The sequence below is a fragment of the Pleurodeles waltl genome, chromosome 2_1 (genome assembly GCF_031143425.1).
Source record: "Pleurodeles waltl isolate 20211129_DDA chromosome 2_1, aPleWal1.hap1.20221129, whole genome shotgun sequence".
NCBI lineage: Eukaryota > Metazoa > Chordata > Amphibia > Caudata > Salamandridae > Pleurodeles > Pleurodeles waltl.
Genome location: NC_090438.1, coordinates 119,231,142 through 119,257,974, shown reverse-complemented (window position 1 = coordinate 119,257,974; position 26,833 = coordinate 119,231,142). Strand labels below are relative to the sequence as shown.

The 26,833-nt window shown below is 42.5% G+C and overlaps 1 protein-coding gene across 16 annotated transcripts in view; it reads right to left on the bottom strand.

Annotated features, from left to right (window-relative positions):
* DCX (doublecortin) overlaps positions 1 to 26,833 on the bottom strand; it is a 231,716-nt gene that overhangs the window by 186,243 nt on the left and 18,640 nt on the right. For all 16 annotated transcript variants that reach the window (XM_069211310.1, XM_069211282.1, XM_069211359.1 and 13 more), the window contains exon 3: positions 10,765 to 11,105. In XM_069211310.1, the coding sequence (XP_069067411.1) occupies positions 10,765 to 11,105 (341 nt within the window). The remainder of the gene's footprint in view (positions 1 to 10,764; positions 11,106 to 26,833) is intronic.

Below are 26,833 nucleotides of genomic sequence, written 5' to 3'. Positions count from 1 at the left end.
GAAGCCAGTAGTATTCTACGAAATGGCAGATTTACTATTTTTGCAGTGAATCAACACATCATGCTGTGATTAATGCAACGATAGTGAAAGAATCCAGCCACACTCTTCATAAATAGTTCTGACGCGACCCTGTGGGTTACGCAGACAGAAATGAAGCCCTCGCATATCTAACAGCGCGTCACTTCTGACAAATACATAACCTGTGCCGCAGTGCTCCTGCTCCTGCCTGTTGAAACGGGATTACCACACGTCTGTCTGATCAGTGAAAGGCAGTTGGAGGGTTCAGCAAGGGTTGTGCCTGTGAGTAATATAGCTCAGTGCGTATAGGGCCAGTGAAACAACAGATAACTCATACATTCGAGTCATGGAAATGATAACGTGGTCTTTTGTCCATCCAAGGTTCACAAAATGAATAATAGTTGTGATAAATGTGGCGAGTTCTATGTAAATTGTTAGGCATCGCTATTTGTAGAGCGGCTTGTGCTATTAGTATGCCACTCAAGCCGCTCTTTTAATGAGTGCCCTTTTCGTACGGCTCGGGTATTTCCCTCTGTTGGTTGCTGTCGCTTATTGTCGGTCATTAGTCCAGCTCAATATTTTGATGGCCAGTATCACGTGTACTGAAACTCTTGTTTTTGCTGCTATATTCTCGACCACTTGCGCCTTCTAAGACAGGGGCAGCATCGATTCTCCCAGCTGTTTGAACCAGCCAGGCCCGGCTTCTCCAGCTGAGCGCGCTTTGTGAGCCCGGGCCGTTGCCTAGCAACCCGGCTCCGCAGCTGCCGCGCGGAATGAAGCACATGCTAGGGAGGCAGGGTGGGGCCCCATCTCGGCCCCACCCTGCAGCAAACACCATACCCCGTACCCCCGACAGGGGACGATTAGCAAGAGGGCGCCTCGCCGAGTCTCCCCCACTCTGCCTCGCAAGGAATCAAAACCATTTGAAACAAAACCCAGCCAGCTCGAAGCACTGATATGAATTTAAAAATAGACGTGTGAGTGGGAGAGAGCGAGGAAGCTGCGGCGTTTAGGGCTGCCTGCAAAACCGAGGGGCAGAAAATAAATCAATGGCGCTTGTCATTTCCAGCTGTCTGTACGATGCCTCTTCCTCTGCCTTTCACTCTGGGTTTGAAGATTTTTTTTTTTTTAAAGAGGAGCGGTGGGGTGATGATTTAGGCAGTGTGTATCGAGCAGGTGGGCACGGTTCACCGGTTGGATTCCATCAGATCAATAATGATTTATATAGCACACAAAAGATGGCCGCCACCCTGCGCTTGTGAGCCCGCACTGTGCTCTCATTCCAGTTGCCATTGGTAACTCTTCGCATCGCATCGCATGCATGAGCCATCTTTTTGGGGAGGACTCGTCGGCTGCACAGATCAGTGCATGTCAGTCCGCCTCTACCACCACATCATCAACAGCACGATTTTTGTTCTTGGCTTATAACCCTCAAATCAACTCTACAAGGGGTTTTAGACTATTAGGTCAATGGAAGCAAACCAAGACTAAAACACCCAGATGTATTAGTTTGCCACATAAAAACCCTGGAGAAACGCTGTGTCTGATGACATGATGTGAGCGGGCCATCAGAGTTCAGTGTTATTTGCTGTTTGCAAATACTGCAAGTGATTTGCAGTCCCTGTGCAATAAAATATTCCTTTTCAAGGTAAAACTGGTGACAACTAATCTGGGGTCTGTGTTCATCCTTATGGCCATCTCTTGCACTCGACCAGAGGAGTTAACTCACAGTTAATGTAACTGGGAATTAACATAATCCTATTAGAAAACGACAGTGTCATCTCCTATGCTGTTGACCTCCAACTCATTTTCTCCCTAACAGGCAAGACAAACATCACCAGAACCAACTTCCCCAACTGATGACCATGATAGCAGACTGGATGCAAACCAAATGGCCTGAAGCTCAACCCCTACAAGACAGAAGTACTGTTTTTTGCCAACAATACCTCTTCATGGGATTCCATCTGGTGGCTGTCTGACCTAGGCCCAACACCCACACCCACTGACCATGCAAAAGATCTAGGGATCATCCTAGATGCCAAGATCAGCATGCCGGCTCAATTCAATGCGGCGTGCACCTCCTGCTTCCACATCCTATGCATGCTACAAAAGATCTTCAACTTTTTGTCTCAGAACACCAAATGGAGCATCAGGCAAACACACACCACCAGCAGGCTGGACTACGGTGAAACTTTCTACGCTGGAATCTGCAAACAAATTCCTACACAGATTCCAGAACATCGAGAATGCAGCTGCATATTCATACTCGATCTCTCATGTTGCACCCACCTCACACAGCACCTCAAGAAGCTTCGCTGGCTTCCTGTTCACAAGCACAGCCAATTCAAACTTCTCACGCACACATATAAAGCCCTACACACCAAAGGATAGAATACCTGAACAGCTGTATACACTTTCACCAACCTTTCAGATACCTACACTCCACTTCACTCTCACTTGCACACATTCCGCAAAATCAAAACTAGAGGTCGCTCATTCTCCAAATCGCACCCAAGGCATGGAACGACCTCGCTCAACTCATCAGAGTCTCCTCCGCAAGGAGCTGAAGATCTGGCTGTTCATATAAGTATCTTTGGCCCACACGCCTACACACCTTGCCCAAGGTCTTGGCTACCTTCTCGGGTGATTAGTGAGCTACACAATCAACGTAACATAACATAACATAACATTGGTACAACATCCACCTTATATTACTATGACTTTGAGGCACCTTTAAATAGTGCAAGGTAGGGCTTTGCAAAGGTTTCCATTGCAGATAGGAGCCTGCTTCAGTTTTGCAGATATGTGGGTCATTATGTTGCATATGTTAGTGTTAATGAGTTGTAACTTTTTTAGTGGCTGAGGCCACACAGCTGAACCAAATTAACTACACGGTTCCTTGGTTACGGTTGCCATCTCTGAAGCAGGCAAATTAAACCTAGTGTGGCCATTGTTTTGAAGTGAATGCAGCACATTTACGCCAATACTTCGAGTCGTGATCTGCAACAGAGAGATTACTGTTACCAAACCACAGTGATTTTCACAGATTATCAGTGGAGGTAGGATTAGGTGCTTCGTGGGCTGAATTGTTGCTGTGTTGTGTTTACTACGCTCGTTGACATAACCACCACCAATATTCAAACCCTTGCAGTCAGATTGACACAGCTGAATAATTTCTATTTTGGAAGGTTGGAATTCCTCTGCAAAACAAATACCAATGCACAACTCTAGCTCCAGCTGAGAGGTGAAAATCTGCAGTGAGTATTCGATCACAACTGTGGCCCAGAGCCCAAGGAAGCTTTCACATCTGAATAGTGCATCTCCTTTGAATATGTAAAAGACTTCCAGTAGGGAAGTGTTGGAAAGTCTACCCTAAATGGTTCCATTTCCCTTCCCATCGGGCCAAGGTTTTTACCATTCATATCTTAAAGGTAAACGTTGTACTAAAAACACAGGCGTGGTCTGCTTCTTATCCAGGAGTACATATATGAAACTAAAATCACTAGCTTTAATAATTAAATGAATGAATTAAAATTAATGTACCCATTTAAAGATTCTAAAAAAAGAATACGAGTCCCAATGCAGAGCGTGGGGGTTGTGGATTGAAATCTTTGGTGTTGCACAGATGACGTCTCTGCACAAAGGGCTCGTTGATAAATGTCACTGCATTGTCAGCTCCTGTGGGTACTAGAGACTCAGGGAACCTTAGGATCTACAACCTAACGCGATCCCTAAATGACTTCCACATGACACTGAGCTACCTTGAAATAAGCAGGGTAGGAGAGCACCAGATCAGCTAGTGTGTTGATCCTCCTGTCATTCCTCAGGTGTGAGGATCAGAGCTGCAATATTGCACATCCTGGGTACTTATACATACGAGGCATCTGGATTAATGTATTTTCTCTACCCCTTTTTCTCTTCTATCTATCAGGTAAGGTGTGCTTCAGTTCCTGTGTCTTAGGTTGTCAGCCTGAAGGTGTGAACAGTTCATTACCTTGGCAAACCTCTTTGGAATGCCACCACCCTGTCTTCATCCTACCAGAGATGTGGGCTGACGACTGGGCCAAAAGAGAGAGGGATGAAGAATGTCTTCTAGTGGAAACTATGTGAGGTCACCTTCATGTCCCACTGTTCCCTGCTCCACTCGGCTCACTCTCCACGAAGCCTGGTCTTACTGGCATTGAGTATACATGAGCAACAGGAATCTGCAGAGACCACATTGATGCTAGGACTATGTGTGGGAGGTTCATCTACTTTGCAAATGTTATTTGTGTGTAATGCCATTAGGGATGTCATTGATGGTGCAGGTGATGGTCTACATATCAGTGCGGTAATTTACAATATCTGCTGTCACGCGCTTTTAGGAATAGACGCAAATGTTAACAGCTGATTTTTCGACTAATAAACATTTTTTTGTAAACAAACATTCCCTCAATGGTATATCCTATGGGCAGTTTCTCAAGTTTTGAATTCAAGGATAACCGTAATGTCTCCCCAATAAGAATGGGCAGGTAAACTCATTCGTTTTTAATAATACACCTTGAGAATGGCAAATGACAAACTACACATTTGTCGTCTATCCTAGTTTATTTGCCCTCTAGCCAGACCAAGGTCGCTTGCACCATTTTTTCACACTGCAATAACTAGCCAGCCACTAAATATGGATGGTTCAAACTGCATTTTCTGGGACATCTGGACTAACACACCCAGCTGCAAGGAGCAACATTTCTTGTTTGCACAACAATCGAAAAGATATCATAGCTGCAAGGTGCTAGAGTCAGAACAAGTCAGGTCCCTGTTACACGTTTGCAGGCTTGGTTTACCAAACACAGGCAGGTGACCACGCAACACATTTACTCAACCAGTCTTCTAAATATGAATTCCATCACAATTGTTTGAGATCCGCATTTAATGGGCTAGTTAGACAAACAGAACACTGACTGTACGCGCTTGCAGAACAATTTTACAAACAAGGACCAGCACGGACCACAGTTTTATTGTGTGACAATAAAAGTCAATAAAAGAAACACACACAAAATGTGCAAGTCTGATCTCATATACAGAAGGATGATAGGTAATTTGGGCCATATTTGGCAAAAACGTCAAGTAAACATAAGATTTTTGTAGATAAGCAACCAACCTCAGAAGAAGAGGTTTATTTCTGAAATGCAAAAATCAATGGCCCTGACACATAGGGTTCTTTCTCTCTGAAAGTGGGATTCACTATGATTTTTCTTCCACATGTTTGCCATAGTTACCCAGGCAGGCCAAGTTTGTGTCGGAAGCCTACCCCCAAAAATGCAAGCAGACAGCCCCGTGATAGAATGGTTGCTAGCTAGGATTATTTCTGACTGCACTGCCAGCTGAGGCTCTGCCTTCGAAAGTCCAGCAGCTCCCCATTCTTTAAAGGGGGTAACCGTGAGACTGGTGGATAGAGACAGCGCTGTTTCTATAGCAGATCAGCATCTGCCAACCACTAAACAACTCCCTAATTGTGTCTGGACAGGGTCGGTCTGGGACAGAAAATAGAACTGGTGACCAAAATAACAGTTGCCCCCATTAGCAAATCAGATACCTAAAAAAAAGTGGTCTACATATGCAAAAACTACTGTATCACATACTTTATCTATGACCTATTGATGAATGGTCTTCACTTGGCCATCTCATCTATCACTCTATCTATCTATCTATCTATCTATCTATCTATCTATCTATCTATCTATCTATCTATGTCAATTTAAACCAGGGCACACCAAAGTAGTCCAAGAAGTTAATCCACAGTGGAAAAATAAGTTCAAAGTCCAAAAACACTGTTCAGTAGTTGATTGAGGTTTATTCCTTGTTGAACAATGGTACATCCGAAAAAAGCCGACACATGTTTCGTCACATTGACTTTCTCAAGGCCAAGGATAAAAAGTATTATTTAATAGCGGATGGTTTTCTAAAAGCTCGGAAGATCGAGTGGGTCCGTGTTTGTAATTAGAAGATAATTATCGAGGGTCTGTAGCATGTAGTTGCTGTATTTTCAGAAACAGAAGTCCAGGTTGTCCTTCATGAAGTAACCATATGGAGCAAGGCCATGATAAGCCTTCTTCTTAGTATTCCATGCTGTGTAGCTAACGCGAGTGGTGTTGGTTACAAAAACTTCTGTTTCTGAAAATACAGTACCTTGTGTGACAATAAAAGTCAATAAAAGAAGCACACACAAAATGTGCAAGTCTGATCTCATATACAGAAGGATGATAGGTAATTTGGGCCATATTTGGCAGAAACGTCAAGTAAACATAAGATTTTTGTAGATAAGCAACCAACCTCAGAAGAGGTTTATTTCTGAAATGCAAAAATCAATGTCCCTGACACATAGGGTGCTTTCTCTCTGAAAGTGGGATTCACTATGATTTTTCTACTGAACAGTGTTTTTGGACTTTGAACTTATTTTTCCACTTTGGATTACCTTCTTGGACTACTTTGGTGTGCCCTGGTTTATATTGACTTTTTTCAGGTCTGATTGGCACGCCAATCATCGTCCTTACACCTGTGGTGGTTGGGTGTTACACCAGGTTGGCACCCCTGGCATTCCCTTGCATACAAGTTAATTTTCTTCACAACTGTTTATATGATTTAATTGAATGTGCGAATTTTAAGGCATTTACCACCTTTTTATATTCTTGTATCTATCTATCGATAGAAACTGTACATTGATATATATATATATATATATATATATTATATATATATACAATATATATACTATATATATATATATATATATATATGTATATATATATATATATATATAGAGAGAGAGAGCGAGAGAGAGAGAGAGACATAATACACATTTTTGTTTCCATACATTTATACATTTATATGTATGGACTTAAACAACCTGGAGGTTTGGCTGTCAATTTGATTATCTTTACACTAAACCGTGACCCATGACTGCTGCTTCCGAAAGCTGTAAAAATGTGCAGTGCTAGCAAGCCTGGTGGTAATACGCAGCATTAAGATCCAGCTTCTGCAGATAGAGGCCTCAACTTATAACCAGCATTAGGAGGTGTCAGCTCTTGTTTCTAATCCACAATGAAGGGTTTTCAAGTGTGCCGGGATGTCCTCCTGGGTTCCCAGTGTTTGCATCCTAGTGCAAGCCTTTGATATACCTCATTTACATGTAATCCCCCAGCATGCCGGCAGCTGATAAGGTACCTGATATTTGTAAAATTCAGGGAAGAGGAACTTAGATAATTCTAGCTTTTATTTCACTTGGCTTAGCTCAAATATTTCAGAAAAGACTGCTCAGATTTATCATTTCTGACAAGGTCTTTACTTTCCATTTAAATTAAGAATTCAAGAAAGGCCCACACGACAGGCGCATATTTTTTAATCTTCCTTGGTTTGTAAATGGCACTTGCACATGGTAAACTAAGGGAAAGAAGAGCTATGACAAGTTTTTCATATATATTTAAGAAGCAGCAGTCAATCCCTTGTACTCAATTATGAATTGGGTGCAGCTTCTCTCTTGTCTCTGGTGCATTTGCCCAGATACTGAAACTCACACAGACTTTAGAAACAACATATTCCATCCTCGTGGTAAAGTGAACTCTGTTTTTTTTTACAGTATTTATTTTCTTGCTTCTGTTAGAAACCAACAGTATTACAGAGATACACAAACTAATAAACAGAAAGACACCAGAGCTCTCTACATACACTGTTGTGATATCTGAGCAATCAGTGTGCTTGATTGTCATTGGTGTTCCTTAGCTAATGCAGGAAAACAGCACACCATAATACATCATGGCTCACACAATGGTATTGTGCCGATTGAAAAAATGTGTGAAATGCACATGGACTGATTCTCAAAAGGCATATTCATTTGTCCAGTTCAGGAAGTTGGTACACACAATTTGGAGTAAATGAGACCGATTAGGGCCAGCATTTGAGTGCCCGCCCTTACTTGCAAAGGGGTCTACTTTTGCATTCTAATACCTTTGAGCCTAGTCGGACAAAGTGCACAACACAATGCAATGTAAACAGGGGGCATTTGTGATATAATGCCTCCAGTTCTTGTGCTGGCCATCCGACATTTACACCAAGAAATTAATAGCAAATTAAGCACAATACTGCATTCTGTGCATAGAGGAGACTCGATTATTTTCGTGCATTTGAAAGGAATGTAGAAGAAAGCTTTACTCCATGGGGAAACTAAAGTTTGTTGTGTAAAAGCATAGAGAAAATAAATAAAATCATATATTTAAATTAACTACACATTAATATATATATCTCTTCAGGAAGATTTTACATGCAGAAAATAATTCTGGCATTGAATTGATGTTTCCAGACATATTTCTGTAAATCTGTACCATCTGCAAATAATTTCTAGGACATGCACCTGGGAGATAAAGATGTTTGAATACAAAAAAGTCAATAGTCTTAAACGGGAGAGTAGTATAGCTTCTTTCTGTTGGCCCAATGCACAAAGCTTACATCCATAAGCCAGTGGGACATACTCATGGAAATTCAAGAGTATGTCAGGAGTAAATTAAGACCAAGTGATACTCACAGAATTCTTTTTTTATGCCAATTAGGATGTTAAAGCACAACCTATGATAGCCTATGATAATAACAGCAACAGTGACCAGGATAGATACAGTAAGTTGAATAGGGCACTAGTTTGTACTATAAATGTGTGCAATGTACTTTTAAAGTACGGCAAAGGGTATTTTATTGCTTATAATACATGGTCACACCAACACTCACCCAACAAAATGCTCACATCTCTTATGTTGCTCCTTCATATGAAAGAGACAGTATAATTGTAGACACGGAGAATAAAAGCAGGAGCCATAGTGTGACATTAAGCACAGCAAACAACAGTTAGGATATTGCAAAAGCATATTAGAAACAGTTAAATGTAACACAGGTTTAAAAAAAGCTGTAGCAGGCATTTACAGTAACATACAGAGAGATTCTTTCTTTCCTGCAATGAACTATAGTGTGCAAAAAATAAGCATGTTGCCATAAATATTTCCTTCGTGCTGATCACTCTTCCTTTTAGAAGAGTAGATCATAAGTGTTCAAACTGCAGCAGCAATTACGGTCTTTAATTCTATAATTGGCTTTCACCTTGGCTACTGGCTCAGCTACGTAATTTTCCCATTACAAATGGCTATAGATATCAGGCTTCGATTGGCATCATAAAATAATAGACAGGTTTCTATACTGGACTGGCAAGCATTCATTGTCCCATTGGCAGTCACCACAGGGTAGTTGCAGTTAGGGCCACGTTTCCATAGGAAAAGCAGTTTTGGTGTTATTTGACTAATCTTCACAAAACTTTAGAAAAAATCTCATCCACCTCAGCTTCCTTCTGTAATCTTCAAGGTGATGCCTTGGGTGGGGGTGGGGTTAAGTGAAAAAGGGGGAGTACCAAAACACTGTTTTCCCCATGCAGTTTTCCATAGAACAATCAGACACAGCTACACCCAAAATGGCTGAACGGAATTACACCAGATATGGCAGAAAGCTAGAACTTGTTGAGAAAAATGTACTTTTTGTGGTTTGGAGTAAGTCAGTTCAGTAGTTTTTGAAAGAAAGTGTATATTTCCTGACACGGAGGATAGGTGGAGCAAAAAATCTCAAGATAATATCTGATCTGCAGCCACCAAATCAACAAAAAAGTGACGACAGCCATTTTAGGACTTGGGGACTCAGTCTTCTGTCCTAACAAAAGGTTATAAAACATATGGGGGGCAGGGTAGTGATCCACCACCCAGCCCCCCAAAAATGCAGACTCCCACTAATTTTTAATATGAGCCGGGGGTCGTCAGTTTTATGGAGACAGTTCCCCCTCCCTCAGCAATTTTTAGGCCTAGGGGTTCCCTTCCCCCAGGGTCACTTTAATTATAATTTGGAGGTGGGTGCATGGCTTCCACCCTGGGACCAAATGGGTTTGTTAGGCAAGGGGGCATGTGACCCCCCTCCCGTAGAGTCTTAGAGACTGTGACGGTCCCATTCACCCAGAGCAATAATTAAAATTAGGGAAATGGGGTGAGCGGCCCTCCTCCCAGAGCTTCTTAGGGTTCCAGGGAACCGATACCTAGGGGCTAGTTAAAATTAAGGGTAGAGGTATGTCCCAGGGCCAACCTGGACCTTTTAGGGGGGGTGTAGGGCTCACGTCCCCAAGCTGGTTACTGGTCCCGAGGACCCCATCTGCCACAGCCTTATTTGAGAAGTGTCGCTGTCTGGGAGAATGCGGGCATTCCCTATTTAACAGCTTTTTAGGGGGTATTCATCAAACAGCGCCAAATCTCTTAAAAAAATATATGTACTGTTTATATGTGAAGCTATGTTGTTGCAAATATATGGAATTAAATATGGCAAACCACTTAACTTCACAATAGTGTCCTTGATCTCCTGACTACAATATCTTGGGAGCACAATATTTAAAACTTGATATTAAGGTGGTGTAACATGTGACAACATTTTGAGGCAAATCACAAGTTGGGAGGATACAAGTTGAGAAAGCTACTTATAAATATTGATATGTGCATTTTAAAGACTCAAATCCACTTAAATGTTATTCAATATGGCACTATTCTGCGGTGGCTAAATGCATAAGAAAAATCATCTACTATTATCACGCAGTAGAAAAGTCTGTCATTTCAGAAGTCAGTTTAACACAAAGTACTGAACTTGCAGGCGAGTTATTATAATTATTTGTATTTTCTAATTTAAATTAAAAAAACATACCTGCTTGCCATCGAGAGTGTACAGCTTCTTCACGATACCAGTTTCCAGTTTGATTGCTTCAGTGATGTCGGTGAGCACTTGCTCAAATGAATGTGCCGTCTTCTTGTTCAAAAGCACGCGTACAGCCTTTCGGGGTTTGACTCCGCTGCGGATGATGGTCACTAGTTTCGGGCGGACAAACTCCTTGCTCTCCCTGCCCTGTCCAGTGTTGGCGGTGCCCAGGGATTGTGGGGCTTTTTGGTTGGCCGATGTCTTGACATTGACTGACCAGTTGGGGTTGACGTTCTTTGTGTATTCAACTTTCTTGAAAAAGTTGTCAGATGAGCAAACGTAGCTTTCCCCTTAAAAAAAAAAGAATATATTTTATTATCACCATCTATAAGGTTTCTGTAAGTATTTAAAGCAAGCTATAAATCCGTGATCAGAGAATGTAATTGTGTACTATGGTTCTAAAACGTATTTGTAAAGCAAATATGAAGTTCAAACAGCAATAAGGCATTTCAGTCCAATGGGGGTCAATTTACCCTATTGCTAATAGATAGGGAAAGCGGGTGTCCAATGGAAAGCCAGCAGAAATGATGCCCTGCCAGTAGCACTGGGCGACACAGAAACCTACACAAGGCCATCTTGTTATCATAAACCAGTTTTTAACAAGGGGTTATGAACAGATTCGAAGTCTATAGACTGCCATAGCAAGTTCCTTTAAGGTTCCTCCTGTCATATACAGCACAGCTCATTAGGTTCTATGTATAAAGTGGGATTTCTCCCCAAAAACCGACAATTAAAATTTGTTAAAAATCTATGAGTCAAATAAAAGTTTCCCTAGACACAAACCTATCAAGAATAGGGAAGTAATGAATTTTGGTTTCTCGATCTCAGAGTGAGTGTAGCTCCACCCGTCCACTAAATGGTTGGAAGCACCACCTCAAGCCGGACAGGTGGAGGTCGAGAGCTGGGTAGTGAAGAGCAGGGTGCGGGGTGAAATTTCAGGCCTGATCATTCTTAACTTGTTTCGTCTTGTAATTTTCACTGAAAATTTGTGCAGGGTAAGAAGCCCGCAAATCTTTTTTTAGAAACATTAGGAACAGATAATGCAAGACTGGAGAAATAAAATATAACATCCTGACCTATTTTGTGCAGTTTGCAAGCAGCTCTTTGATGACAGCTTGTATCAGTCACTGTTCTATATTTGGGCTGTATTTTATAAACTGCGGTAACAAAAGGATATCTGTGACAACAGCAGTAATACACTCAGCTATCCACATAAAATACAGATCTATGATCTGCATGTTACATGTTCTTTGCATCAGGCATACTAACCCTCTACGCTACTTTATGTTAAGTCAAAAATGCCACTACGCAAAACTCCCATCTCTCCCTCTAGCAGGAACATTAGTCACAAACAAAAGTTATCTTGACATTTTTATTGTTGCCTGAAAGCTGAACACACACAGAACTCTGCAGCCGGTGCTTTGAAATTGTATGTATTTGCTAAATACAACACCCCGCCCCCCAGATCAGCACCTCCTCCGCAGGTCAGCGCCCAGTGCGGCGCATCAGCCACACTGTCCTAAAGCCGGCCTTGATGAATGATGTCACAGAACCAAAATTCTGGTTACATTCCCTTTATAATTGACAATAGTAAAAAGCAGAAGATAGCCATCCTAAGGCGAATTGAGCAGGAGATGGATGTTTACTAGTAAATTCAGAGCAAACACATGGGTTTGAGATCAAGTTTGTAATGAATGTGTTGGCCTTTTTTTGTATCTCGTAGTAGGGCGGAAGGTGACAGAGAGACAATATACATGATGGATTAGTGAAGCAAGGAGATAGATTGATGATCAGCTGGGGGAGAAAGATTGGATTAAAATCAGCAGGGATTCATCTCAGGAAGGTAAGAGAAAAGCCTGATGCAGGTTGGAAAATGGATCATTTTCAAATTACTATAAATATTTACTGTCCCACACATTATAGGTAAAGGAAATCAAGATTTGGCTTGCAGAGAAAATAGCACAGTGAATGGTTTTTGCTTTAGGGGACTGGGTTTACAGGATCCTGATTGCCAGTTTTCCACCGAATGAGTCAGCACCAATGTCTTGGATTAAACGTATCAGCACCAGTGCTTAATTTGTAAATAAAAACGTGTTGGTGCCCACAACTCTCCTGTGAAGCGTGCGGCTGCTGCATTTAAATGTGAATTTGAATGCTCATGCAACGTAATACTGAAGCTATCTCGGACCTCTTCAATCCATGTACAGCCACTTCCTGCCCCTTCAGCTCACTCTTGCAGCTTTCTGCTTTCTCCCATTGTGACGCTTTTTCGTTTTTCTCTCCCCCGTCTTTCCCATAGGTGTCTTTTGCTCGCAGTAAATGCTTGAGGCGTGGCAAATGAAGCCCGGTCCGGCATTCCTTAGGCAAATTATAACATTTTATACCCCTTAGAGGGCACTCAGAGCCTCCTCCGCCTTGCTAACTAACACTCCTTGTGTTAAGAAAGCAAATTGGGGAGGCAGTTCCTTTGCTTTCAAAGCTGCCTACCTCTGGAATTCGCTCCCTCTGGAACTTCGTCAAGAGCACCCAGAATCCTCCTTTCGCAGGAAATAGAAGAAGTTATTATTCTCAGTGTAGGCACTTCCTAGTTTAGTGGTTCTATTTTAGCGCTGGGAAGCCTCCGGGTAGCCATGCACTCTATAAATGCAGTAAACTAAACTAAACAAAACTTGAGGCAGAAAAATAAGTGCCGGCCCTCAAAAATAAGTGCAAAACACTCTAGGTCTACAAGGCAGCCATGACTGCTGAAAGTGCATAATACTCCAAGTGCACATACATGGAACAAAACCAGTTGAATGACAGACAAAAACCAATAACCCACACCTCCTCCATACCGCAACTATCTATGCCTATTACACTTTGTCTCCGACACACAATGCACTAGTCAAAGGTTTAGCGACTCATTAAATGGGGGATAGTTCAGAGGATCCAAAGATCTGGAATGGCCTCCCTTTGAGTTTAAGAGCAGAACCAAGTGATATGCTCTTCAGAAGACCTCTGAACCAGAGCACCCATTCTCTCATGTTTATTGAGTCTTACCCCTCTCTTAGGCGTGAATTACTCAGGAATTTGAAGGGATATGAAATGCTTATACACAGATATCTGACTGTAAATCAGATCCATGATTAAGCATGTCTTACTCTTTGAAATACATGGAGATTTATGTTCGATTACTAAAGCACTCTAGCACACAGAGGTCTCTTGGCATGGAATCGGACTACGTGCTAACTGCTAAGATGAATAGCAACAGGAGAGTTGGTATGTATTTTGCTTCTTCTACAAACTTTTGTGATTCATGGAGAGGTTCCCTCCTATGTGTATCTCAAATTGTAAAGCTCTAAGTTCGTCTAGTGACTGAATGAACAAAATGCACAACTTTTGTGTATTAGTGAAAGGGGGGCCACATTCAGTCGTGATTTCACAGACAACATAAATGTTGTATTGGTATTTATTGGTGTATATACACAGCAGTCCAAAGAACCAATTTGTATGAATGTGGTCTAAGTGAACAAACGATACAGTGTAATTGATCAATGACAAGCACTAAAGTAGTGGACAGCATATAAATCATGTATAACAATTTTGAAGTGGTTTGATACAGCAGTCAAAATTAAGTCTGGGCCAGAGCAGAATTCACTGTCTAATGCCCCTCTTACGACTAAAGAGTCTCTGTATCATCCAAACACTATAAACCATCTCCGTTTCAACCCTTTTGCTGTAATAATGTCCCAGGGGTCTTCCTCAGGACTAGAAATGGTAGCAGCCAGCACTGCTTGTTAATGCTGTTGATAACAACTAGAGGAGAAGGGAACAAATCTGTCTCTATAATTTTGAGAGGTCAGGCTCTGACCTTTACCGTATCTGATCCGAAATATCCTAGAGGAGGGCACAGAAATGTAATAGATCGGTTATGTATCTGGAGTCAGTTACACAACGGAGTGGCACATACTTTCATGGAAATAGACAAATCACCTGTTGTTGGTCTGCAGAACTGTGAAGTGTATATCACACTTATTGCTAATGAACACCACTGGTCTACCACAGTTTTTGTACTATTTATAGCACCCCAAAAACACAGAATCCAGAACATTAACATAATGTCAAGGTAAGTATATATGGGTGACTATAGATTTACGATTCTTAACTCCACGTGTATGTTTGTTGAAGATACAAACTCTCCTTGACTCCACATCTATGTGCTGCATGTTGAAATTAACAAATTACATGGGTGTGAAGTTAAGAATAGTAAATCGTACCTATATGTACTTACCTTGTCAGTATAGTGATAGTTGATATTCTGGACTCAATACTTTTATAGGTCGTTATAAAAAACTTGATATTTTGTCATACCACCTGGGCTGGATTGCTAGGTTGGTTCACTGTGCATAGGAATGGTGGCCTGGAGTTTGAAAGGCCTGGAATACTGTTAACAGAATTTGAAGATCAGTTGCTTCCTCCAGAGGAATCCAACTAAGACTGTCTAATGTTGGGTTTGCATGGAATTCAGCTGCCTGCCTCTGCTGCACTAATTTGTAACCTCTTTCAATTTTGCATCACAAAATATGGTTGCCCACATATATCCACTACACTAGAAACCAAGCAGTCAGTAGTAGACCGACGATTTTCAGGGCAACTGTAGTATCAAAACAATGTTTAGTGACTTCTTGTACAAACAGCTGTTTTTTTAAATGGTGATTGTAGCCTGTTGACCTAAAAATGAACCTGTATTAATTTCATTTGTTCCTAAGAATGTTTTTTTGGTGAAGGAGTGAATACTTCCACACTAAGAAAACTGCCCAACTGCTGTACAACATGGCTAAAAGACATTGGCAAAGTCAATAATTCGAGTATAGGTAAGACCTGTTGGCTTTGCCATGCTTGTTGGATAAATGCCAAGGAAGAGAATACATCCTCATCAAAGGCAAGGCTGCAATGCAGGCACGAGCTTTTTTACTGGGGGTTTTAACAACCCTTTTAAAAGAAAACAGTCTTAAAACTGGCCTTTTTGTTTTTGTTTCATCTTCTTTGGTAGTTCCCAGAGTGCACCAGCAGAAAGGGGCGGTGGGGGTCTGGTTTCAGAATAACAAGAGGTCGCTGGGAGAATAGGAGCCTGGTCTGGGTTTATGATGGAAAGGCTGACGCGTTTCTCCCGTAACCATAGTGAATATCAAACAATTTCAGGATCTGTTTCCAGGTACAGGGCTTGAATCCAGCTGGTTCACTGGAAGCAGGCGTGCTATTATTAGTCCTACTGTACATCTTGGCAGCCGCAGTGTCTGAGTGATAAAACCCTTGCCAGTTCTGTTTATAGTAAATGTGCAGCACCCTGTTCGGTGGACTGGGGTCACAGTCTCTTTAGCCACAGAACGTCACAAATATCACAGTTACTTTTTTTTTTTTTTCAGTCTATTTTTCCAGGAAATATTAATTTTTTCAAGTAATTGAACACCCAAAAAAATAAAATAAACAATGTTTCACAAAGATGTATAATTTACATAAATTTGTAAGCAGCATTAGCAGAAAATTCTAGAATGTTTCTAGTATTCAGTGGTGTGTAAATAATGACTGGCACAGTTTTCAATTTGCAGTGTAAATAAAACAGGGCAATACGCGCCAATTTCACAAACAGTTGTGTGTGAATAACTGTTTATTGCTCCTAACATAGGTGTTAATTACTCCTGAATACCCAGCCCAGGTTCACAAAGTACTTCAGTGTGTAGTTGTCTTACAACTGTCTTAGGTGTGAATTAATGTTGGATTTCGAGGACAAAGACATTCCTCTTAAGGAATGACTTTTCAAAGGACCTGCTGATTAAAACTGTTTTCCACAGAAATAACATGATGACGTCCTCTTTAAATGAAGATGGAATGGGCTTTAATTAAAAAAGGAAACATACTAAAGACTGCACACATGGCAACGAGCAGAATTTATGGCTGCTAAACCCATTTTCCAGCCATCTCAGCCCACTTCTTGTTTCCATGACAGCATCCGATAAGTAGGTAACTGACAACGTCTAAAACAGAGATTCTTCTTCAGGCACTTATGATCCATCTTATTTTAAAACTGTAAAATTAAACACAACACACCTCTTAAAGTTCACTTTGACAGCCTCCACTCAAATCTAAGGACATTTTAGTTCTTTGAAGGAAGCATGTGATGAAAAGCATTGCAGGGATATGTTGGTGTGTGACAGATGGAGAGAAATACAAGCTGAGATCAACTCTACTGCATAAAGACAGGAACTAACAACAATAGTATCTTCCATTTTGCATATTTCTACATGCCACACTTCTGCTGTTTCTATTCATTAATAACCAGTTGATATTATTATTAACAAATTGTACCAAATTTAACATGGGAGGGATCAAAGGCTGAGCTGGCCTTGTTGGGAGTCAAACTTATGATGAGCACAGATGCCACTGACAACTGTTAACTCATTCAGCTATCATGTTGTAATGACCGGTATGGTCCCCAGATCCAGTTACTCGTGGTTTCACAGTGTTCCACCTTCTACCCATAATGCACTTGAAGAAACAATGCAGCATTTTAGTTACCAAATAGACCCACTAAGACATCCTGAAATAATCTGCCAAGAAAGGATCCAACAAGCAAGGAACTTTGAGTATTCTCTACCAGCAGTCGCAGAGTCCCAACATCCTCCTGATTTTGTAGTGAGATCTTGCTGTCATGTATTTTTTATTTCTTCTGTCCACTAACTGCCTGGAAAATAATCCACTGGTAGAAATGAAAGTAGGCATTAACCACATTATTGCATGTCAGAATTTCAATTACAAAAATATCATCTGACATAAATATTGTGTCTTAAATGTTGTTTACAAACATTGCCCCTTTGGGTGTATATTTTCTGATATTAACTCTAATTAGGTGATATTTTTGTAAATGAAGTTTAGGGGTAGGACACAAGTGTTTATGCGAGGCAATATTTAGGCCACAATAGTCTGGCACTCTACCAACCAGGTTGTTGGACTGAAATGCACTAACATCAGCAACAGCTCTGAAGTGATTTTATCCTCATCCAGGGAGACCATGGCCTAATCAAGCTAAGCATCAACCAACAGCCTTGAGAAAAATGGGAAATTTATCCAGCAAACAAATGAAAGGACTTCTAAAGCAGAACCTCCGCACTACATGGCAGACACTTCTAACTGTGACTTGCTAGTTGGAGCTAAGAACCAGGAGATCTCACAACAGCAACACATTCAGTGGGGTGAATTCTCAAGGAACCTGTTCATATTTAGCAAAACAATCAAGACGAAACCTAATTCAGAAGATCCACCATTCAGTTTTTGATGGATTTGATCCACTTTACATTTTATATTAGTGCACAAGATTATGGCCATAATAGTCAGTCGTCTTGTTATGTGGAGTTCCCCAGGGCTCAGTCATCTCTCACCTCTACTTCACAATGTATATGTAGTTACTGGCTGGGGTCATAAAACCATCACTTGGAGATGCAGATATATGCTTAATAATGCTGGTGGTGCAAATGCAGAGAAGGGAGACTCACACACTCACATCTACTTGGTGGATATTAACAGGTGTATGTGGAAGAGTAAACTTCCCTGGGAGAGTGCTGAAAGGGATGTTCTGATGTTGGGGGTCTCAGATACCTGGGTTCCGGAATTTAAGTGTCCTAGACTTAACGTTCCTCAACACGTGCCAGGAAAAACAGTTTGTGGTGTAATTTGATAGTGATCTGTTTTACAAAAAGCAGATTACTGACGCTTTCTTATCCTCTATCATTTGTGGTTGGCGAGGTTGACTTCAAATGTAATTTATGTACATATCTACTAAGTGACTTCAAAGTGCAGTTGCAAACTAGCAACCATAGACAAAACATACATCGGTCCACAAAACTCTTTTACCAAAATTTACATTTCTTACCTGCCCCCCACCTACTCTTGCATGTCTTCAATAATCCTGGCAAATGCTGCAGAGCATGTTATGTGAGAAGAAGTAGACTTTAGCCAATCACTGTGTTTCCTTCTGCATCGTATCCAATCCAGAGTATGCTTCTAGTTCTTTGATCATCCCTGAGTCTCCTCTTATGTCTTAGCCAATCCCTGAATCTTGTTTGAGGTCCTAGCTTTAAAGTCTTAGTTAGTCCTTCAGCCCAGTTCGTTGCCGTCAAAGGTTGTACAAATGTTAAAGTATGAGCCTTCTGGCTCTACAGGCACTGCTAGATAATCACTCCATATTCTGTAGGTCCACTATCTGCTTGTACCGATGAATTTCAACAATCCTGAATTAGTTTCCTGAGGAAAAGTCATTGTCTCACAAGTGACTAGACAACCTTTGCATGTTTTGTACTGAACCTATCAAGAGATATAAACAGATTCCCTCCGAAGACATTTCCAAAACTACGCACAGCACACTATGATATATGTAGTCAAGGTAGTACATATGGTGGGCACGGTCACAGATTTTTTGGCTGTGGCTTCTTTTTTTAAATAATAATGAAGGACTTTTGGGGGCGTCCACTAATAAATATGAATTTTCCGTTTTTTCTGTTTTGGTCCCTTCTTATCTTCTTAAGAGCTCTCCATAATGATTGAATCCATCCCAATTGTAGGAAAACAGGCTTTTTGCAGGTCTCCCCCCACTTTTTGCCCCCATTTGGACTACTAGCTGCTGGTTTAAAACACTGAAAGTGCAGTGGATCCTGATTACCAGGCTCCAGTGCCAGTGTTCTGTCCCTAAATTGGCAAATGTGAATTGTTGTCCCCAATTGGCAAGTACTTTAACCCCCTTATAAGTTCCTAGTATATGGTACCAGCGGGACCCAGGGCATGAGTGTTAGCGGGTTCCCCAGGACCTGAAGCAAATTACTGACAGCAGCCCTGCCATTGCAGGAGCAGAGAACACTGCTCAAATTCCACTGTGCCCACACCATGGGTGGCACAGCCCCAGCACTATCTTTAATATATGTCAGTCACCCCTAAGGAAAGTCTCCTGAGCCCAGGAGGCAGGGTGCACTATATTAAAAGTGTGGACATACATCTTTTTTAACTATGTCCCTGAATTTTCTTTTTTATTTATGATTTTATTGATGGAAAAAGATATAAGAACAGACTGCCCTCCGGACAACAGGAGACTAAGATGAGTCAATTTAAAGCAACCATTATATCAATGACAAGCAATACAACAACTACAGCGTTCTGAAGAGAGGTGGGAGTCTACGCCCTCGACTGTGGGCACAGTGTCTGGAACTGGAAACAGTATGTGCCCCAACCACTCCACCATCACAGCTACCATGGTGCAGGTACTCAATATGTGTGCCCCTATGGTATAGAGTCAGCAGACAAAAGGTAGTCTTGCAGGAGCTGCCAGATGTTCTTGGGACAGGATGTGGGTGGCTGAGGAGCAGCGTATAATTCGCTAGTGGTACTGCAATATATATAATATATATATAAGACTACGCAGCCAAATCCTCACTGTGGGCGGTGTTTTGCTGCACCAGTGTATATCCATTGCGCACTTTGCTAGCAGCAGAGCCATCGCTGTGTATCGTCTAAAAGATCTGGGGATATCATCCACGTATCCCATAAGCGCAAGTAAGTGGCTGGGTTCTAATGTGGTATCTATCATTAAAGTTAGTCGGCTAAAGACGTCCCTCCAATACTGCGTGAGGATGGGACACTTCCATGTGATATGTGCGAAATTATCCTGGGGTGCCTGACACTTGGGACAGCTCGGAGAAAGCGTGGGGTCGATCTTGGCAGTGGCTGCCAGTGTGATATATACACATCCAAAAAACTTGTAGTGAATGGTCCTGGGCAATGGTTCATAGAAACCAAACGTGTTTGCAAACTGCAGGCTGTCCAAATTTTGTCCAAAATCAGGCTTCCCAAGTCTTCCTCCCAGACGGTGCACAGTTTGGTGTTGTGGGTTTGTAAGAGATCCAGACATGCTTGGTAAAGGTGGGAGACCAGCCTATCTCCTTCAGCGTCAGTTATAAGAAGAGCAAGGGGCTTAAATTCGTCTGGCGCCAGTGCGTAAGAGGGGATTAGGCGGCGGAGGACAGAGTGGTCCATGCAAGTAGCAGAGGTAAATCGAACGTCCTTTGGTCGTGAGAAGACAGGCCCCTCCGGGAACAGGTCTCCGAATGTCTAGAGGGACAAGTTGGATAAGGTGCGTTGAACCAGTTTTTCCCCTTGTAATGGGGAGCCCTGGATTGTTAGGCAGTGGCAGTGCTAGGGAGTAGAGTTTTTCTGCATGAAGCAGCCAGACCAGCTTGTGCCAGGCCCAGCATCGGGTTGAAATTGTTTGTATGTTGGAGGGATCTAAGGGATACCCTCCGGTAGGAGGGTTCGCAGAGGGGTGGGGTAGATGAGATCTTTCTCTGGTATGCTGTACTGTAAACATTCATCTGGGTGGTACCAATGGAACATGAAGTGACTTTACGCAACCGAATAATATAATTGAAAATGCGGGACACCTAGCCCATCGCGTTCATAAGGGAGCACCAAGACATCCCAGCGAATTTTAGGACGTCCATTCGCCCAGATCAAATGTGTTAGCAAGCTCCTAAGAGCTAGAAAAATCGAGTTGTAAAGCAGTATAGGAATGTTTGTGCATAGATATAAAAATCGGGGGAGAACAATCATTTTAATGATGGCTATAGGTCCTGCCATCAACAACGGTAGGCGAATCCAGCGGTCCACCTGCGCAGACAATTTATCAATGGCCGGCCCGTAATTTAAACAAATCATCTGGTCTTTGTCCCTGTGTATATACACGCCCAAGTATTTAACGTGATCGACGCACCATTTTAACAGGAACATCGACTGAGTGGGAACAGACGCTTTCGTAAGCAGAAAGAGCTCGGACTTTGACCAACTGACTCAGAGCCCCGAATAAATACCAAAGCGGGCTACTTCATGTACGACAGGGACCAGGTTGTCCGCACGATGGTGTAGAAACAGCAGGTTATCGTCCGCATATAGCGAGATAAACAATCGGCCTGGTTTGAACTATAAACCTCTATGTAGATGTTTTTCCTGAAGGTGGCGTACTAAGGGGGTCCTTGGCTATAATGAAAAGTACGGGGGTAAGGGGCACCCCTGTCATGTGCCCCTAGAGATTAGGAAGGAGGGGGATATGGTGTTATTGACCCTAATCCGAGCTAATGGCTCAGAATATAGGAGCTTGATCAGAGATATGAAGCAGCGGGGTAGGGCCTGTTTACAAGGGGTTGCCTGAAGGAATGGCCATTCCAGAAAATCACCGCGTCAAGGAGGGCCACTGCCATCAAAGTGGTGGGTGAGATTCTATTGAGCGCACTGAATAATGTGAGAAGGTGGATGGCCATTGAGTGGTGTGGAACAAATCCCGATTGGGCCTGGGAGATGACCCTGTCCATCAGTAATGAAAGTAGCTAATAATTTAGCCAAGATTTTGTTATCAAAGTTTAATAACGATAGAGGTCGATGTGAGCCACACAGTGTATAGTCATTATCAGGCTATGGTAAAAGAGTGATCACTGGCTCCCTCATCGTCGGTGGTAGAACGCCAGACTCCAGTGCCTCAGTGTATACCGCCAGCAAGTGTGGTGCCAGGATGTGCTTATAAGCCTCATAGAATGCACCGGTAAAGCCGTCCAGGCCAGGGGCTCTAGAACCATCCAGAGCCTCTATTGCCTGAACAATGTCCTCGCATGTGAAGGGTTCACTCAAACTTTGTTTTTGTGCAGAGGTAAGCCACACCATGGATACCTCATAAGTGTGGACATATACGTGCAAACCTATACGTTCCCGTAGTGGCCTTTTCCATTTAAAGCTACTATGAGTGAATGACGGTCCATAGGATGGCATGTGCTGGCCCCCATGCAAACCCGAGGTCGCCAGCTCCATTATGGTACTGCCAAAATGGGTCATGTTTGGTATCAAATAACATCCCTTCTCACCCCTGACATGAACCTCATGTTGAGGATGATGTGGCATGGACCCAGAAAGCAACCTTAGAGGTTGCCCACGGAGTTATCCCAGTTTTCCTGTGCTCTGGCTGCCAGCCCGCAGCTGCAGCCACCAAGACAGGAGTGTGACCTCTTGGCCAGTAGTGCGAACACTCCCAGGAGTCAGGACAATGGCTAGGATGGTAAGGAAGTCACACCTCCCTCCTCTCCCTACCAGGAAGGCTAGCGAAGAGGCACATCAAGGTGGTGAGGTTCGAAGGGCACACCGCCTCTGATATGCAAGCAGGCTGTCCCCCATTGAAGCACAAAGCCACCCCCTTTCCCAGGCACATTTGCACCCAGGCAGGTGGGGAAATTAGTTAGTCAGGAGGCATACACCTCCAGAAGGCTAGCCACACCTCTAGGGTAAGCAGCCTGGTCTGAACAGCCGAGGAAGACTACTCCCATCTTGAAAGGTGGCAAAATAGAGGGTTCTGGGTGAAAAAGGTGCCACAACCCACTGGATGTGGTCACCTCAGAGGCAGATTAGCCACTGGGTGCTAGTAGCCCATTGGCTACTTGCACCCACACACCTAATGCCCCAAATTCCAGGACTTAATGGGCTCCCTGGCACCAGAACCTCAGATCTGCAACAACTTGCAAAGAAAAGACAAGAGAAGACCCGTATTGATGACAACTGGAACGTGCACTAACAAAAGGCGTGACACATTCAACATATTGCAACCTTCCTGGGCCTGCCCAAATGCTGCTCATCCTGGACCAAAGACTGCTTCGCCCAGCAGGAGGGAGCCCTTAGGCAGCCAAAGGCAAGACCAGACTCCCTTGGGACCAGACTCCCGTGGACTAGTGGCACTAGTCCCCTGCCCACCGCAGGTAAAAAGTACCTTCCCGATCCAAAGAAGCAGTAGCCATTGGGCCCTCTGAGGGATTGCCCAAAGACAGGTGGTCTAGTGCATTGTGGGAAGTGTAGTCCAGCTCCCTGCCAAGTTACACAGGGCTACTATTTTCCACTGGACCTCTGGAAGGGGAGGTAGCTTCTCCTCCACCTTACCACTGCCAAGGCTTGTTGGTTTCCAGTCTGTTAATCACTACCTTTACTTGACACTGCAACATGAGGGCACGGCGCAACACCTTCAATTGACATCACCTGTGGCTCAGTTGTTGAGCTTTTGCATCTGATTCCTCACCTGCACCGTCTCAGTGGTAAAACCAGCAACTGCACCTCCCATTCAGCACCAAGGATAGTCAAGCACAACTCTGCACCTGAGACTCCCGAGCTAGGTGGAGTTGTTCTGCCTAGTGACTCCTGGTCCAATGGCCCACACAAACGTAACCCGCAGTGGACTCCCAGAAACCTGACCTGCAAGTGACCGAGAGTCACAAGTACCATTTTCAGCACTCACCGCTCCCACCTTCCGCATCAAGGATAGCCAAGACATGCATGAGCTAGGTAAAATTGGTCTGACTGTCACAACTTGGTCCTGGGGTCTGCACACCCTTAACTACCAGTGGGTTTCTCTGAACTCACCATGCAAGTGACCAAGAGTCACCAGTGATTTTCCCCATTGACAGCAATGGTAAAGTTTGACAGTTTGTGTATGTACTGATTTTATTTTTAGTCTAAAATCCATAACTCTAGTTATGTGTATAGTATTTACTTAATTTTGGTGTCTAACATTATATAAAAGTCTGCGTTTTTTCTTATCAATTGGTGTCATATTTCTTTCAAGTCATGTCAATTACTTATCGTCCATGTTGGTACTCTGAAAAGCTTAACACATGCTCCTCTAGTAAAGCCTGACTCCTCTATGCCACACTACGAGGACAGAATTAAGGATTTATCACTGTGAATCCAAGGGACCATCTTTGGGGTATTATGAGAGTATTACATAGTGAAGCCTGACCAGCATCACTGCATCACTTTTCTTTACCAATGAAATATAATTGGGATGAGGCTGGACCTTTTGATACAGCATGCCACAAGTTGTATATAAGGGTATTTTTTACTACCAAAAAAGGACCTTCCTCTGCCAAAAATCAGGTGGTAAAAACGAAATAATATTTTTACCAATGTGTGCTAAATTCTTTTGAGAAATTATGTTTAATTACAAGATGTTGATCCAGAGCACGGATCAGAAGACCAGAAAAGAGAAAAAGAAAAAGGAAGGGAAAGATAGGAACACTGCAACAAAGGGAGAAAACAGGAATAATAAAGAACCTGCAGGAGTGAGATGAAGAGACAGAAAGTTTAGGATGGTGGTAAAAAAAGTTCGAGGCAAAATAAAGACAAGGAAGCCTTGGTAGGCCTCAAATCTGAAACTTGACAGAACCAGGCTCATATGAGAAACACTGAACCACTGCACACATGTTTTGCAAATGAGCCACTGGATAGATGGCTGTGACCCATGACAACTACTCCCCTTTGACAGTGTCACTTCTGCTGTCTACTCTTAAGCTTCTGCTACAGAAAGTACACACACAGGAAATGTACTTACTCCAAAAATAGACCCAGACAATTCAATATTTCTTGATTTATATTTTATACTGAAGGTCAAACAAGACGAAAATGTTGTCATCATCAATTCGGAGGGGAAAATTACCTAAACTTACTGTGTTCATGTTTCCTTCCATACCTACATCTTAATGCAAACATGTTTGCCTTTCCTGGCAGATTCTCAACACCCTTTTATCATGATACACAGAGCAGCAGTGTAACGAAGCGTGATGGGGCCCCGGCAGACTACATGGTGGGGACCCCCCTCCAGACTCAGTCAGGAGCTGTCAGGCCAGGGTACTGTGCTGAGGGCCCCCGTAAAGTTCGGGACCACCCGCACCACGGAGGCTGCGGGGTCCTATGTTACGCCACTGACACAGATGAAAGAAAATCATGCAAAGATTCTCATATAAACCACTTAGGAGACCCTCTTATATATTTCTGATAAGACTGTAACTTTTGAGCAGTGTCAAGTAATACTGTTCAAGAGAGCATACCTGTACCTTAATACTGTAGCTAAAATATCGAGGACAAAAATATCAATGTGCAAGTTTGTATGGATTTTGAATACGTAAGTCCACATATATGTTCCTTGATGATAAATTATTCTTCAAAGTATGTAGATGTAGAATTAACAATAGTAAATCTATACTTTCCTGTCTGCACTTACCTTGCAATATTTTTGCTCCTTACAGTTTGGCTACTATATTGAGGTACAATGATCTTTTCTACTCGATATTCCAGACTACAGCCAGTGATACTTGCATTGCATTCGTCAATTAAAAACACATATAATATAAATAGCAGAATATACTCTGCTGGGTGACGTGTGATGTGATTTTATGTCCTTTTCTTGGGTGCTATGATGTTTTTCATGATGTCCCCTGTTTCAACATACATGTGAAGGTGCCCACATCCTCTTGGAAGCTCGGGTGCAAAGGTTGGTCTCCCGAGGGCGGTCAGCGATAGGGCTTAAATGTGGACTATAGTGAGTACAAGTCAGCTAGTGTCCAATTACATTACAGCAATACTGATGCTAGGTAACAGATTCTATGCGGTTAATCTGTAATTAGTTTACTACTGCCTCGTCTCCTACTAGCACTACTACTACTACTGTGCCTAATAATAATAATAAAAATAATAATAATAATAATAATAATGGACCATACAAATCTAACCCAACATTTATTGACAAAATACTCAAGGAATCAATTGCAATTTAGACTAAACGACTGCTAGGACCTTCTGCGGCAATGAAACAACTACTCTCCTTGTAGGATTCTTTTTTCTTATGAACCTGCAAATGGATGAAAAGGCCCTTTCAGTGCCCATGTCCACAACATTGCACATTACTACCCACACAATACTGCTAATGTCCTAGACGTCAACTATGCTGGCTCTTGCACGGCCATACAATGTTGCACTTTTCGGTCCTACAGGGCCACTCTCAAATAGTCGCTGAGCACACCTCCTAAAGTCACTAAAGTCTCAGTAACCTTTTTAATCCTCTCTAAAGTGTGCACTGAACCCATGGGGGACCTAGAGTCAAAGAGCATCACAAGGCATCAATAGGATGTTTCTACGTCTC